Consider the following 17,881-nt stretch of genomic DNA (forward strand, 5'->3'; position numbering starts at 1 on the left):
GTATGGGTGAGTCTCAAAGAATAACTATCATTGAAACAGCTTCTAAAAGTGTACAGGCATCTGTAGACAGCTGGTAAGGTGAGTGTCCAAATAACATAACATTATTTTAAAGGCATAAGGCAAGCACAAGAAAAGTATTGTTGTTATTAATTGATTAATGGGTGTTTAACCCCTTAAGGACACAGCCCATTTTGACAGCCAATTTTAATTTTTTTGTTTTTTCCTCCCCTACTTTTAAGAGACAAAGCTCTTATTTTTACATCAACAGACCAATATGAGAGCTTATATGTTGCATGACTAATTGTACTTTGCAATGACACTTTTAATTTTACCATAAAATATATGGCGCAACAAAAAAAATATTATTTGTGGCGGGAAATTTAAATTTGAAAATTTTGCAGTAAGATTGACATGTTCTCTTTATTCTGTGGTTCAATACAATTAAAACGATACCCATGCTTACATGCTTTTCTATTATTGTACTGCACGTAAAAAAGTCTAACTTTTTTTTTTTATAAAAAAGTATGTTTAAAATTGCCCTATTCTAACCCTTATTGAATAAGTCCGATGCCATCAATATTCATCACGGGATCTGAAGGATTAATACGGGCATCAGTGGCTAGGACGCGCATCCTATGAAGCGAGCACAGCTCCTGTTTGCTGCATAGATCATACAAGATGCAGGGCGTAAATGTACGCCCTCGTGCAATAAGTACCAGGGAGGCAGGACCTACATTTATGCCCTGTGTCCTTTAGGGGTTTAGCCGTATTCCTGGAGATCATCTTTTCTTTTCTGAATGGCCAAATGAAAGTGGGCTGTCTGGTTGAGACAGCCACATTAAATTCAGCATACGTTTACACGTTTTGTATGTGTTGAATTTTGCTATATGCAAAAATGTGGTCAATCACACTATTGTGTATGCCAGCAAAAAACAGATACATTATAGTCCATTTTTTTTTAATTATATCAATCAATGGGAAATGGATAGCATAAAGGAGCATCCGATATGGTATACATTTTACATAACAAAAACAAGTACGTTAAACAGAAACAAAAACACATTATGAGCATATCTTATCCTGTTGTGAAAATGGTTAGGGTGCTATACCTGAATTTTTAATTCCTTCTCTCATATTTTTACCGCAAAACCTGGCCAGACTGTGGGTCTGATCAACCAGACTAACAGCATCATACGATCCTAATTGTTGGGCAGATATTTGAGGGAGTAATACTGTTCGTGAATGGTTGGGTTCACATATATTAATTGTATTTGGCCAATTGTTATATGCCTGACACATATCATGGCAAAGTTCAGTCGGGCCGCCATGTCAAGAGTTATACAAAGTTTTTCTGAATAGCCCAGGGACACATCTTCTATTTTTTTACTGCTCCAAAGGAAACAATGGGAGAGGACCAGATATATACAGAAGAAGTAAGTAAAACAAAAAAGACCATATAACATAACCCTTTCTTGTGGAGAAACGGCAAGAAATCCAGTGCTTCAGAGATTCCCCTGAAACGCGTTAAGCTTTTACCTCTTATGCAAAAATTATGTACAGATTTATATTTGAAGGGGTACTCTGGTAGAAAACTTTTTTTTTAAATCAACTGGTGCCAGAAAGTTAAACAGATTTGTAAATGACTTCTATTAAAAAATCTAAATCCTTCCAGTATGTATTAGCTGCTGAATACTACAGAGGAAATTATTTTCTTTTTGGAACACAGTGCTCTCTGCTGACATCATGACCACAGTGCTCTCTGCTGAAATCTCTGTCCATTTTAGGAACTGTCCAGAGCAGCATATGTTTTCTATTGGGATTTTCTTCTACTCTGGACAGTTCTTAAAATGGGCAGAGATGTCAGCAGAGAGCACTGTGGGAGTACCCCTTTAATAAAGCATTATTCTATTTTCATGGAATCTCCAGAGTGCTGGATTTCTTGCCATTTCTCCTATGCTAATAACTGCACCTGTGAACTTTCTGAGTGGCTGTGATACACCATGGGTAAATCAACAGAACCTTCTACTTTACCAACCTTTTCTGGTGGTGCTAATGATTTGTTTTAGTACAGTGCAGATATAATTGGTAGTCTGGACAAAGTACTCTATGTAGTTTGAAAAGCCCCATCACATCAGCTGCCCCTACTGAGCTGTTATACTGCTCTGCCATCAATCCCATATAAAAGATGTGCTCTGGTTTATAGCATCTATGGTGAGTGCCGTTATTTCTTTATACCTCTTACCTTTCTTTTTTTTACCTTATACCTGTAAAACTTCATACATACAGATTTGCAACATGTGGACTATGCACGTTGTCACCCTCTTTCCTCTTGAAATAGCACACATGGTTGACTGAGCCATTAGGGTCGTAAAGTGGGAAGCATGTTAACCCCCAGTCCGTAAGTGAACAGACTCTAAGCATCATAAAGGTTGGTTACATAAATGTGTGTTTAATTCACACTATTTTGTGTGCATTTTCTTTTTAGAGTTGCTGGGGGAAAACATGATCAGTGCAAAAATTCCAGAAGCAAGGTTATAGACACTGAATGCTTTTTATTATATACCAAAGGCAAATAAACTAAAAATGGAATTGTCTCTCAAGGAGCACAAAGTAGAATCAGTATTAATCCAGAAAAAAAGGCAAAAAAGTTTATTAAGTCCATTATGAACACTTTTTTGGAGGATTTGTCCTCCTTCCTCAGATAACAGGACAAGGAATGAGCCCTTTTTATTATATTTTGTAGTTATTATGTTATGACTCGCCTATCTTGAGCCAGCCTCTAAGCTGATTTATGGACAGATGAAGTCACAAATGATGTGATTATTAATCGGTTTAGAAGATCCTTCAGGAGATGAGAGAAAGGCTGCTAAGGAACCTGTAAGGCTAGGTTCAGACTACGGAAATTCCGCTTGCTAAAATGTATAGTGTAGTGCATGGTTTTCCGTTCACAAATTCACACTGCGGAATTTGTGAAGCGGAATTTGTGAACGGACAATCCGCTTGGAAATTGGAGACTGTAGTGTCCGCGCGGTCCTAGCGAAGACTGATTCAGCCGGCGCTGGCCGCACTCGGAATCTCTGGGCGGAAATTTTCTGCCCAGAGATTCCGTAGTCTGAACCTAGCCTTAGTGAATAGCTCATCAGTCCATCTTTATTCATTCGTTACCTCTGTGCCCACTTGTTTACGCGTATCCTCCTGTTGATTGACAGCTATTAGGCTTATTCACAACTTGGGCAATGAATAAGACAGGATGGGCTGGTGAAACCTGGGCTCTTACTATCTTGGGTAATGCTCGCTGGGCACATAAAAAAGGGTTTGTTTTTCATTACTGGAAAGCACTTTGGATGTAATAAAAAGGCTTGCTTGAAATTCTGATGAGAAGTTCCATCTAACCATGGGTTTAATTTGTTTACCTGCTGACTGGTCTGCTTTGAGGCACTTAGAGGCTTTCATAAGCATGATTGATGAAAGAAAAAATCCTCTAGTCTTATAAATCATTTGTCAGACAATGAAATCAAGGGGAGAGATTGAAATCAAGTGGAGAGATTTTTTAGAGCTTTTTTCTATCACAAATACAACCATTTCTACCATAAGAAGTAGCAGCCCACAAAAGGCTTTTAATGCTTAAAGAACTCAATAGGGGAGATTTATCAAAATCTGCCCAGTGGAAAAGTTGTTGAGTTACCCATAGCAACCAATCAGATCGCTTCTTTCATTTTCAGATACCTTTTCAGAAATTAAAGAAGCGATCTGATTGGTTGCAATGGGCAACTCAGCAACTTTTCCTCTAGACTGGTTTTGATAAATCTCTCCCAATAGTTATACTTGCATTTATTGTTCATTAAGTGGACACACACACTTATGGACCAGTTTTATTGCTGTGGCTCTTAAATATATATTAACTGATATACAAGGTATTGAAGTAAATATTAGGCTCTTAGCTCTGTAATTTATTTGTAAATGAATTATTTGTAATTAAGAACCTCTTGGAAAAGCATGGACGGCAATGCATTTCCGAGCAGAATCTTCAGAAAGAATAGACAAGTCTATTCTGTCTGTGGATGCTGGAATTGGGATTTCCAAACACAAACCTCTGCCACAGACATACCGCCGTGTGCACAGTGTAGCAGAATCCCATTGAAATCTGCGGCAGCAGAATTTCTAAGCGGAATATTCTCAAGGAATTTCACCCGGAAATTCCACCATGTCAACATGGTCTTTGATGAATGGGGCATAATTGCAGTGACCATATAAGTAAACCCTTACAAACCTATCTAGCCAGTGTCAAAGCTGTCATTACTACCAAAGGTGACTTTTCTACACAGTGGTTGGAAAGAGAGTGAATGGCTATGGATTTTTCTGTTTTGTGAATATGGGGACCGGATATCTGACTCCAGTTGGCTCATTCAAATGAATGAAATTGGGAACCGGTCCAGCTGGGGTTCGAGAGTGCCCGGTTTTCACCGACCGTAGTCAGATTGTGACATTTTTGCCCCGTATCCTGTTTTGTGACCAGACCTAAAACCGTGGTATACCACCCTTACAGTGGGATGTCAGATGGATATTCCAGACCAAACCACATCTTGCTGAATGTGCTAGCACCATGCTGGAAATGTAGGGCACAGTGTGTTCACGTACTGCTGCCTGTGCAACAATTTTGACACCTTGGTGAATTGGTCAAACATTGCTTAAAATAGTCTGTGAGTCACTTAGAAGGAAGATTTAGGCTTATATTTAAACTACACAAATTTAGTGGCAACAGAAGCTGATGGAATTTCTTCTCGTCAGCTACAGGCGCTGCTGAAATATTTCGACACTAGACCTGCGTGGACATGCGCCATCACCATTGACAGCAGTGCAGTCTGCGCAGATGTCTTCGGAAAGAATGAATATGTTCATTCTTTTTGTGTAGTCTAGAATTTGAATTTCTGTGGTGGAAATTCTGCATTGTGCACAATGCAGCAGAATCCCCATATACTTAAGGACACAGGGCGTACCTGTACGTCCTGCGCCCTCACTCCTGCGTGACCCCGCGTCTAAAGTAAAAAAAAAAAAGCACTCCCGGCCCCTCAGTCGGACTGATCGGGACCACCGCGGTGAAACCGCGGTATCCCGATTAGCTAGGACGCATGATGAGGGTCCCTTACCTGCCTCCTGCGTGTCCGATCGGCGATTGATTGCTCCAAGCCTGAGATCCAGGTAGAAGCAATGGAGCGCCGATAACACTGATCAATGCAATGATATGGCATAGCATTGATCAGTTCCAGCAATCAATGTACTGCATGTTATAGCCCCCTATGTTGGCTATAACATTGCAAAAAAAAAATTTATAAATGTGATTTAACCCCTTCCCTAATAAAAGTTTGAATCATCCCGCTTTTCCCATAAAAAAAAAACATATAAACAAAAACACAGAAATAAATATAAACATATGTGGTATCGCCGCATGTGTAAATGTCTGTACTATAAAAATATATCAATTAAACCGCACGGTCAATGGCGTACACGTTAAAAAAAAAATCCAAAGTCCAAAATAGCGTATTTTTAGTCAATTATATACCATAAAAAAATCGAATAAAAAGCAATCAAAAGTCTGATCACAACAAAAATGGTACCGATAAAAACTTCAGATCACGACGCAGAAAATGAGCCATATATCCTCGTATGCAGAAAAATAAAAAAGTTATAGGGGTCAGAAGATGACATTTTTAAACGTATATATTTTCGTGCATGTAGTTATGATTTTTTCCAGAAGTACGACAAAATCAAACCTATATAAGTAGGGTATCATTTTAATTGTATGGACCTACAGAATAAAGAAGATGTCATTTTTACAGAAAAATTCACTGTGTAGAAACGGGAGACCCCAAAAGTTACAAAATGGCGTTTTTTTTCTACAATTTTGTCACACAATGATTTTTTTTTTTGTTTCGCTGTAGATATTTGGATAAAATGATGTCAAAGTAGAATTGGTGGCGCAAAAAGTAAGCCATCATATGGATTTTTAGGTCGAAAATTGAAAGGGTTATGATTTTTAAAGAGTAAGGGGGAAAAAACGAAAATGCAAAAACTGATAAACACCTTAAGGTGTCCTTAAGGGGTTAAAGATAATTTCACTGCTATACACAAAGAGAATTTTGTAACTATTTTGTTTTTCTAAAACTTCATGTTTCCTGGAATCATAATGTAGATGTCAGAGTGCTTTATGATTAAGGTACCTGTATATTTGCTTCATTTTTTATGCTCCTTTATTATAACTTTACAGCTTTTCTTATCACTTTTCTTGCCATATGCTGTTTTCTTTTGGTTTTGGTTTCTCTTCTCATGCTGGAATATTGTTATACTTACATGGAGACAGATCCCCTGACATCATTTATCTGATACAACTTCTATACCAGTGGTCTTCAACCTGCGGACCTCCAGATGTTGCAAAACTACAACTCCCAGCATGCCCGGACAGCCAACGGCTGTCCGGGCATGCTGGGAGTTGTAGTTTTGCAACATCTGGAGGTCCGCAGGTTGAAGACCACTGTTCTATACTGATGATTATAGTAAACTGTTAGGAAAAAGATGACCCACAAAGGGGGGTATGTATGAAGGATTTTACCCTGTTTTTTTTTTTTTTTTTACTGTGATTTGTCTCAAATTTCCTTTTATGTCACTTTTTGCGACAAACAATTGCGCCAAATGGTTTAGAACAAAACCACTGATTTCACTTTGTTAGTCGTGATTTCAGTTACAATCATTCTTTGGTCTGGAATTCATGAATTGCGACTTTTCCATTTGGCGCAAGTTTAGGCGCAAATACCTTCATTTAGGCGCAAATCTACACCATGAATAAAGTGACAGAGAAAATAGCTACAACAATAGAATGTCCCAAAGTCAGATTTACTGCCTGGAATTCTGGGGTCTGCGCCTTTTGTAGGGCTACATTTGTGCCAAAATTACAAACTTGCGTACGACAATTGATCATTTTGGCGCAAATATGCTCCATTTGTCGCAAAAAAAAAAACATACATAAAATCCCACATTGCTACACCATTATTGATACATGTCCCCCAGAGGCCCTCAGAAAGTTGTAGAGCTTTGCATTATACGATGATAAATGATGATTTCATATCCTCCTAAATGATGGTATAATCCAATGTCACATGCTGCATATTAAATACCTATTGCCATAGATTGTATTAGTGATTGTAAAGCTGCTCCATGATTCTTCCCTCTGTTTTGGGATTCAGTGTTGTTTTCCCTTTTTCCAGTATGGAGCTCCTATGTATCTCTGTCCGGCAGGAGACACTGGAGCTCACTTTGCTCAGCATCCCCAAGCTCACCCCCCCTTCCTTTTTATTATCATGAAGATGCATGGATGTGGGGGTGGTGCTGCCCAGCAGATGTGCTCTGGGTGGTTGCCTCTGGGTTGGGAGGCTCTGCTCAACCTTCACTAATCTGCAGTGAGAGGTGGAGACAGAAAGGAGTTGCTGGCACTGACACAGAGAGGGAGGGTGATTGTTGTACCCGGCAGTGGGGGGCTTGACGCTGCAGTGCAGAACTGTCCATATAGAAGCTCTTTACAGGTTGGACTAGCATGCCATCATCCCTGCTGCACTTGCACCCTGTTGTTTTCAGGCAGCATTGAAGGATACATCTCAGCATTGTGCGTTGCTTCAATCCTGCTAGGACAATACTTTTCTTTCAGTGTTTTTCCAGGGTCAAATAGGATATCTGCAATGGCACAGTGTGGACAGAGATAGAATGCTGCTCACAGTATCCCTGCTTCTCTTCTTGTTACACTGGGTACCGTGTCCTTGACAGAAGAAACATTGATGCAATGGCCAGCATAGAGCTTCTAGCATCTGCTTGATGTGTAAACATGCAGCCTGTGTGCATCTGTAGCTGCCATCCTGTGCTCTCTGCTGCGGACAATCCCTATACGCTGTATGCTCTCTGCTGTCAGTCCAGCACTGCTTAATCTCCTGACACCATGTAAAGCCAGTGCTGGGGTCAGCCCAATGTCTCCCTGATGATTCTTCATGGCACAAATTATTCCAAAGTGTTTCCCGACATGTGATTTGTCTCTCACTGTTTGACTGCTTACATGAACATGGTCACTATGGCTTCCAAGTGCTTTCTCTCTCCATGACTGCCCTGTCATTGGCATACCAGAAGAATATGGGGGAGAAGTCCTATCAGAGACTTCCTACCAAGGAGATCAAAGAGGAGAATGAGGTAACACTGCTCTCAGTGTACTCGGAAATAATGGGTGTGAAAGGTTCATTCATGAGGTCATTATGTGTGCTTTATCTCACATTCAGCAGGTTATATAACTCTAAGCATTGCAAATAACACTTTGTTGAAGATTTGAGCGCAGTGCACATTGTGCATTATTTGATGGCGGTACGTGTTTAGTGGAGTGTATAACATATAGGTCTTTTCCTGCCATGCACCTATTCTACGTATAATTCCTAGTAATAGCATTTTAAGGGGAGAATACTCCTCAGCTTTAATATGCTCTCCCATCATGCTTGGAACGCTGACTTCAGAATTTCTCCCCAGTTGCCCTGTGGTTGCTATAGCAACTCTTCAATCGCTATTTGTTGGTTGGTTGATGTTTTTTTGCAGTGACAGCCAACTGGAGATCAGTATAAATCGTGGCCGCATGGTGTGAATGCATTTAACTCTTTGTTAGTGCTAAAGTCTGATTCATGTCTTGTTTTGCAGTCATAGTGCATACTTTCAATACAGCCTTTCCTTCTTGTATTTAAAGTCGTGATCTCGAATGACTCCAGGCAGGCTACATATGAAAGTTAATACAATAATGCATTTAAAACTGGAATATCTTTGTAGAGTAGTCTGAATACATTTTAACATGGCAAACATCCCCATTCATGTCTTACTGAAGTCCTAGTACATTACTTTAACCCCTTAAGGACCGGGGGTTTTTCCGTTTTTGCATTTTCGTTTTTTGCTCCTTGCCTTTAAAAAATCATAACTCTTTCAATTTTGCACCTAAAAATCCATATGATGGCTTATTTTTTGCACCACCAATTCTACTTTGTAATGACGTCAGTCATTGTGCCCAAAAATCTACGGTGAAACGGGAAAAAAAATCATTGTGAGACAAAATTGAAAAAAAAAACGCCATTTTGTAACTTTTGGGGGCTTCCGTTTCTACGTAGTACATTTTTCGGTAAAAATGACACCTTACCTTTATTCTGTAGGTCCATATGATTAAAATGATACCCTACTTATACAGGTTTGAATTTGTCGCACTTCTGGAAAAAATCATAACTTCATGCAGAAAAATTTATACGTTTAAAATTGTCATCTTCTGACCCCTATAACTTTTTTATTTTTCCGTGTATGGGGCGGTATGAGGGCTCATTTTTTGCGCCGTGATCTGAAGTTTTTAACGGTATCATTTTTGCATTGATAGGACTTATTGATCGCTTTTTATTCATTTTTTCATGATATAGAAAGTGACCAAAAATGCACTATTTTGGACTTTGGAATTTTTTTGCGCGCACGCCATTGACCGTGCGGTTTAATTAACGATATATTTTTATAATTCGGACATTTCCACACGCGGCGATACCATTTATGTTTATTTTTATTTTTATTTACACTGTGTTTTTTCTTTTATGGGAAAAGGGGGGTGATTCAAACTTTTAATAGGGAAGGGGTTAAATGATGTTTATTCACTTTTTTTTGCACTTTTTTTTTGCAGTGTTATAGGTCCCATAGGGACCTATAACACTGCACACACTGATCTTCATCATTGATCACTGGTTTCTCATAAGAAACCAGTGATCGATGATTCTGCCGCATGACTGCTCATGCCTGGATCTCAGGCACTGAGCAGTCATTCGGCGATCGGACATGAGGAGGCAGGTAGGGGCCCTCCCGCTGTCCTGTCAGCTGTTCGGGATGCCGCGATTTCACCGCGGCTATCCCGAACAGCCCACTGAGCTAGCCGGCATGGTTTCGGTTTCACTTTAGACGCGGCGTTCAACTTTGAACGCCGCGTCTAAAGGGTTAATAGCGCGCGGCACAGCGATCAATGCCGCGCTCTATTAGCCACGGGTCCCGGCCGTTGTTAGAGGCCGGGCCCGAACCGCTATGACGCGGGGCCACGCCGTGGCCCCGCGTTATAGATCGGGAGTGGACACATGACGTTCCAGTACGTCATGTGTCCTTAAGGGGTTAATACAATGGTCTCCAACCTGCGGACCTCCAGATGTTGCAAAACTACAACTCCCAGCGTGCCCGGACAGCCGTTGGCTGTCCGGGCACGCTGGGAGTTGTAGTTTTGCAACATCTGGAGGTCCGCAGGTTGAAGACCACTGCTTTAGTATAATGCAGGCAGCTGCTATGTATCATTACATTACAGCAATCCATGACATCACAGCAAGACGATCACTGCAGCATCTTCTATGTGGCTCTTTATTTCTATTCTATCTTAAGAGCTCAATGGAAACATTTATTTTACGTTATGCTGCCTTGTTAAATCAGTTAAACTGGTGTATAGGACCCCCCCCCCCAAAAAAAAACTAAAAATAAAATAAAATAAAAAATAAATAATAATAATAATAATTAAAAAAAATAAAAAATAAAATATATATATATATATATATATATATATATATATATATATATGGCAAATATGGAGGAGATTTGTTCAAGTCTTACATGCTACCATGTAACATCTGGCCATAAATTAAAAAAAACAGGCAGCGTTCGCTAGAAGTTTTATTGAAACTGATTTTGACTAAGCCAGTTGTGCAGTGAGTTTATTCATCTTCCTCTTCATTTATGTTCTATAAAATGATGGTTTATGTGTACTTGTCATATGTGCTAAGGACAGGTGTATATGGACTTTATATTTTTCTATGACTGCTCTTATGGCATCCAGCAATGTTCAGAGTAGTATCTGTTGTAACAAAATAACCATTGTGTAGTACACATTGACCCAGATTTACTAAAACTGTCTTAAAGGGGTACTCCGGTGAAAAACTTTTTTTTTTTTTTTTAAATTAACTGGTGCCAGAAAGTTAAACAGATTTGTAAATTACTTCTATTAAAAAAAAAATCTTAATCCTTCCTGTACTTATTAGCTGCTGAATACTACAGAGGAAATTGTTTTCCGTTTGGGAACTGTCCAGAGTAAAAGGAAATCCCCATAGCAAACATTTGCTGTTCTGGACAGTTGCTAAAATGGACAGAGATGTCAGCAGAGAGCACTGTGCTCATGATGTCAGCAGACAGCTCTGTGTTTCAAAAAGAAAATAATTTCCGCTGTAGTATTCAGCAGCTAATAAGTACTTGAAGGATTAAGATTTTTTTTTTAATAGAAAATAATTTACAAATCTGTTTAACTTTCTGGCACCAGATGATTTAAAAAAAAAAAAAAAGTTTTCCACCGGAGTAACCCTTTAAGGCAGTGCTGGAAAATAATGGTGGCCACACAAAATATTGACACTTTGGGACCAGTTTGGCCTTTTCCACTTGGGGGTGTACTCACTTTTGTTGTCAAGTTGTAGACGTTAATGGTTGTGTGTGGAGATATTTTGAGGCAACAGCAACATTAAACACTGAGATATAGGCTTATAGGCTGTGCACACACTAATTTATTGTTTTCCATGACTAGCTGTTTATAGCGGTGAGTAGTCATACGCTACTTAGCCTTTTGTCTTCAAGACACATCTATGTCTGAAATCCATCACATGATATAGAGACTGAAAGCTGAAATTGTATTCATTATGTAGGAGATTTATCAAAACCTGTGCAGAGGAAAACTTGCCCAGTTGCCCATAGCAACCAATAAGATTGCTTCTATCATTTTTCACAGGCCTTCCTAAAAATGAAAGACGCGATCTGATTGGTTGCTATGGGCAACTGAGCAAGTTTTCCTCTGCACAGGTTTTGATAAATCTCCCCCTATATGATTAGCTAAGCACACTTTAGCCACTGTTTGCATGGAGCATTGCAGCAGTCTTGTAAAAATGAAATGGTATATTTCAAGGGACTGTAATCACGTTTTTATACTTATTCTAGTATAGTAAAATATTATCAAGCTTACAGAGCATTTTCCTTATTTTTGCTCTATCTAGCAAGACACCTGTCTGATTGAGTATCTAGTGCTTTGTAATGCATTGGTGAAAAAACCTTTCCTTAACCTGTTGGGGACAGAGGGCGTATGGATACGACCTTGCGTCCCTGTACTTAAGGACGGAGGGCGTACCTGTACGCCCTCTGCATTTCCGATCTTCCGCTCGCCGGGTGGTAATCGGACCAGGAGGACTTCTGAAATCATTCAGCAGGCATCTAGTGCCAATGGCCAGGGGGGTCCTGAGACCCCCCCCCCCCACGTTGGCAATCGCGGCCAAGCACCGGTGAATTCACACCGGCGATTTGCGGCTATTTCGGGTCATACGGTCCACGGTGACCCGGAAAATAAGGGGGATCGGGGTTGTTCAAGACACCCATGATCCCCCTGAAGCGATAGGAGGGAGGTGGCAGGGGTACCACTTCTCCTATCCCTGCTATTGGTCGTCTAGAAGCGAACACCAATAACAGATTGGGAGGGGGGATTAACTTTCGGTTTCCCCGTTCTGCCCACCCACAATAGGCGGGGCAGAACGGGGAAACCGAAGGGGACCGGTGCCAAAGGTCCTCTTACCCATCGGCGAAGGTGACGATAAGCTGCGGGGATCGTGGCAGAAGAGGACGGCGATGCGGCTCCCTGCATCCTACGGAAGTCGGTGAGTTGCCTAGCAACATCTGGATGGCTACAGTTTGCGACCACTATATAGTGGTCTCTAAACTGTAGCCCTCCAGATGTTGCAAAATTACAACTCCCAGCATGCCCAGACAGCTGTTTGCTGTGTGGGCATGCTAGGATTTGTAGTTTTGCAACAGCTGGAGGGCTACAGTTTGGAGATCATTGTGCAGTGGTTTCTAAACTGTGGCCCTCTAGATCTTGCAAAACTACAACTTCCAGCATGCCCACACAGCAGTTTACTGTCTGGGCATGCTGGGATTTGTAGTTTTGCAACATCTGGAGGGCCACAGTTTAGAGATCACTGTGCAGTGGTCTCTAAACTGTAGCCCTCCAGATGTTGCAAAAGTGCAAATCCTAGCATGCCCAAACAGCAAACAGCTGTTTCGGCATGCTGGGAGTTGTAGTTGCGTACCTCCAGCTGTTGCATAACTACATCTCCCAGCATGCCCTTCGGCGATTAGTACATGCTGGGAGTTGTAGTTTTTCAACAGCTGGAGGCACACTGGCCGGAAAATACTGAGTTAGGTAACAGAACCTAACTGAAGGTTTTCCAACCAGTGTGCCTCCAGCTGCTGCAAAAGTACAACTCCCAGCAAGCACGGTCTGTCAGTGCATGCTGGGAGTTGTAGTTTTGAAACAGCTGGAGGTTTGTTCCCCATGTGAATGTACAGGGTACATTCACACGGGCGGGTTTACAGAGGGTTTCCTGCTTCAAGTTTGAGCTGCGACAAATTTTCCACCACAGCGCAAACTCCTAGCGGGAAACTCACCGTAAACCGCTGCCAGTGCGAATTTACCCTAAAAACACTACACTACACTAACACATAATAAAGGGTAAAACGCTACATATACACCCCCTTACACTGCCCCCCCCAAAAAAATGAAAGCGTATCGTACGGCAGTGTTTCCAAAATGGAGCCTCTAGCTGGTGCAAAACAACAACTCCCAGCATTTCCGGACAGCCACTGACTGTCCAGGCATGCTGGGAGTTTAGCAACAGCTGGAGGCACCCTGTTTGGGAATCACTGGCGTAGAATACCCCAATGTCCACCCCTATGCAATCCTTAATTTAGTCCTCAAATACGCATTGCGCTCTCTCACCTCAGAACCCTGTCGTATTTCAAGGAAACAGTTTAGGGCCACATATGGGGTATTTCCGTACTCGGGAGAAATTGCACCACAAATTTTGGGGGGCTTTTTCTCCTTTTACCCCTTATGAAAAGGAAAAGTTGGGGTCTACACCAGCCTGTTAGTGTAAAAAAATAAAAAATGTTACATTAACATGCTTTTTATTTTCACAAGAGGTAAAATGAAAAAAAGACCCCCAAAATGTGTAAGACAATTTCTCCTGAGACCGGAAATGCCCCATATGTGGGTGTAAAATGCTCTGCGGGTGCACAACAGGGCTCAGGAGTGAGAGCGCACTATGTACAGTTGAGGCCTAAATTGGTGATTTGCACAGGGGTGGCTGATTTTACAGCGGTTCTGACATAAAAGCAAAAAAATAAATACACACGTGACCCCATTTTGGAAACTACACCCCTCACGGAACGTAACAAGGGATATAGTGAGCCTTAACATCCCACAGGTGTTTGACGAATTTCCGTTAGTTGGACGGGAAAATGAAGAAAAAAAATTTTTTTTTCACTAAAATGCTGGTGTTACCCTAAATTTTTAATTTTCACAAGGGAAAATAGGAAAAAAGCCCCCAAAATTTGTAACCCAATTTCTTCTGAGTAAGAACATACCCCATATGTGGATGGAAAGTGCTCTGCGGGCAAACTACAATGCTCAGAAGAGAAGCGCCATTGGGCTTTTTGGAGAGGAAATTTGTCTGGATTTGAAGGCCACGTGTGTTCACAAAGCCCCCATAGTGCCAGAACAATGGATCCCCCCACATGTGACCCCATTTTGGAAACTACACCCCTCACGGAATGTCATAAGGGGTACAATGAGCATTTACACCCCACTGGTGTCTGACAGATGTTTGGAACAGTGGTCCATGAAAATGAAAAATGTAATTTTTCATTTGCACAGCCCACTGTTCCAAAGATCTGTCAAACGCCAGTGGGGTGTAAATACTCACTGCACCCCTTATTAAATTCTGCGAGGGGTGTAATTTCCAAAATGGGGTCACATTTTGGGGGGGGGGGGTCCACTGTTCTGGCACTATGGGGGGCTTTGTAAACGTACATGGCCCCTGACTTCCATTCAAAACAAATTCTGTCTCCAAAAGCCCAATGGTGGTCCTCCTCTTCTGAGCATTGTAGTGCGCCAGCAGAGCACTTGACGCCCACACATGGGGTATTTCCATACTCAGAAGAAATGGGGTTACAAATTTTGGTGGGAATTTTCTCCTATTACCCCTTGTAAAAATGTAAAATTAGTAAAAAAAAAAAAAAAAAACTGCATTTTAGTGAAAAAATAGTTTTTTCATTTACACATCCGACTTTAACAAAAAGTCGTCAAACACCTTGTGGGGTGTTAAGGCTCACTGTACCACTTGTTACGTTCCTTGTGGGGTGTAGTTTTCAAAATATTAGGCCATGTGTTTTTTTTTTTTTTTTGCTGTTCTGGCACCATAGGGGCTTCCTAAATGCGACATGCCCCCCAAAAACCATTTCAGCAAAATTTGCTTTCCAAAAGCCAAATGTGACTCCTTCTCTTCTGAGCATTGTAGTTTGCCCTCAGAGCATTTTATGTCCTAACATAGGGTATTTCCATACTCAGAAGAGATGAGGTTACAAATTTTGGGGGGCATTTTCTTCCATTACCCTTTGTAAAATTTGGGGAAAAAAATTAAACTTTAGTGAAAAATTTTTTTTTCATTTACACATCCGACTTTAATGAAAAGTCGTCAAACACCTGTGGGGTGTTAAGGCTCACTGGACCCCTTGTTACGTGCCTTGAGGGGTGTAGTTTCCAAAATAGTATGCCATTTGGGGGGGTGGGTTGCTGTTCTGGCACCATAGGGGCTTCCTAAATATGACATGCCCCTCAAAAACCATTTCAGAAAACACTCACTCTCCAAAATCCCATTGTCGCTCCTTCCCTTCTGAGCCCTCTACTGCGCCCTCCGAACACTTCACATACACACATGAGGTATTTCCTTACTTGAAAGAAATTGGGTTGCAAATTTTGGGGGGCTTTTTCTCCTATTACCCCTTGTAAAAATAAAAAAAACTGGGTCTACATGAACATGCGAGTGTAACAAATGAATATTTTGAATTTTCTCCTTCACTTTGCTGCTATTCCTGTGAAACACCTGAAGGCTTAACAAACTTTCTGAATATCATTTTGAATACTTTGAGGGGTGCAGTTTTTATAATGGGGTCATTTATGGGGTATTTCTAATATGAAGGCCCTTCAAATCCACTTCAAAACTGAACTGGTCCCTGAAAAATTCAGATTTTGAAAATTTTGTGAAAAATTGGAAAATTGCTGCTGAACTTTGAAGCCCTCTGATGTTTTCCAAAAGTAAAAACATGTCAACTTTATGATGCAAATATAAAGTAGATATATTGTATATGTGAATCAATATATAATTTTTTTGGAATGTCTATTTTCCTTACAAGCAGAGAGCTTCAAAGTTAGAAAAATGCAACATTTTCTGAATATCATTTTGAATACTTTGAGGGGTGCAGTTTTTATAATGGGGTCATTTATGGGGTATTTCTAATATGAAGGCCCTTCAAATCCACTTCAAAACTGAACTGGTCCCTGAAAAATTCAGATTTTGAAAATTTTGTGAAAAATTGGAAAATTGCTGCTGAACTTTGAAGCCCTCTGATGTTTTCCAAAAGTAAAAACATGTCAACTTTATGATGCAAATATAAAGTAGATATATTGTATATGTGAATTAATATATCATTTATTTGGAATGTCTATTTTCTTTACAAGCAGAGAGCTTCAAAGTTAGAAAAATGCAACATTTTCTATTTTTTCATAAAATTTTGGAATTTTTCACCAAGAAATTATGCAAGTATCGACAAAAAATTACCACTAACATAAAGTAGAATATGTCATGAAAAAACAATCTCGGAATCAGAAGGAAAAGTAAGAGCATCCCAGAGTTATTAATGCTTAAAGTGACAGTGGTCAGAATGGCAAAAAATGCTCCCGTCCTTAGGGTTATAATGGGCTCCGTCCCCAAGGGGTTAAAGGGGTACTCCGGTGGAAAACTTTTTTTTTTTTAATCAACTGGGGCCAGAAAGTTAAACAGATTTGTAAATTACTTCTAGTACTAATTAGCGGCTGAATACTACAGAGGAAATTATTTTCTTTTTGGAACACAGTGCTCTCTGCTGACATCACAACCACAGTGCTCTCTGCTGACATATCTGTCCATTTTAGGTACTGATCAGAGCAGCATATGTTTTCTATGGGGATTTTCTCCTACTCTGGACAGTTCTTGAAAGGAATAGAAGTGTCAGCAGAGAGCATTGAGGTCATGATGTCAGCAGAGAGCTCTGTGTTCCAAAAAGTAAAGAATTTCCTCTCTAGTATTCAGCGGCTAATAAGTACTAGATAGAAGTAATTTACAAATCTGTTAAACTTTCTGGCACCAGTTGATAAAAAAAAAAAACATTTTCCACTGGAGTACCCCTTTAAAGAGATGGCCAGAGGGTCATTAACCAGTAGTTTAGTGAAATATCATTGTTCTTTAACCCCTTAAGGACCAAGGACGTACCGGTACGTCCTTGGTCCTGCTCTTCTGATATAACGCGGGGTTACACAGTAACCCCGCGTCATATCATGGCGGGCCCGGCGTCATAGTGAAGCCGGGACCCGCCTCTAATAGCGCGCAGCGCCGATCGCGGCGCCGCGCGCTATTAACCCTTTAGCCGCGCGCTCAAAGCTGAGCCGCGCGGCTAAAAGTGAAAGTGAAAGTTCCCGGCTAGCTCAGTCGGGCTGTTCGGGATAGCCGCGGCTAATCGCGGCATCCCGAACAGCTGACAGGACAGCGGGAGGGCCCCTACCTGCCTCCTCGCTGTCCGATCGCCGAATGACTGCTCAGTGCCTGAGATCCAGGCCTGAGCAGTCATCCGGCAGAATCGTTGATCACTGGTTTCTTATGAGAAACCAGTGATCAACATAGAAGAT

General features: G+C 40.8%; 1 protein-coding gene across 5 annotated transcripts in view; it reads left to right on the plus strand.

Annotated features, from left to right (window-relative positions):
• The window catches only part of TNK2 (tyrosine kinase non receptor 2), a 305,681-nt gene that overhangs the window by 172,657 nt on the left and 115,143 nt on the right, over window positions 1-17,881 (plus strand). The window contains exon 1 of one of the 5 annotated variants that reach the window (XM_056565496.1): window positions 7,591-8,226. The exons of the other annotated variants lie outside the window; for them this stretch is intronic. Within the exon in view, the coding sequence (XP_056421471.1) occupies window positions 8,137-8,226 (90 nt within the window). The 5' untranslated portion in view covers window positions 7,591-8,136. Of the gene's footprint in view, window positions 1-7,590; window positions 8,227-17,881 lie in introns of those variants that run through there. 5 annotated transcript variants of the gene reach the window in all.

Source organism: Hyla sarda, chromosome 3 (assembly GCF_029499605.1).
Source record: "Hyla sarda isolate aHylSar1 chromosome 3, aHylSar1.hap1, whole genome shotgun sequence".
NCBI classification, from domain to species: Eukaryota; Metazoa; Chordata; class Amphibia; order Anura; family Hylidae; genus Hyla; species Hyla sarda.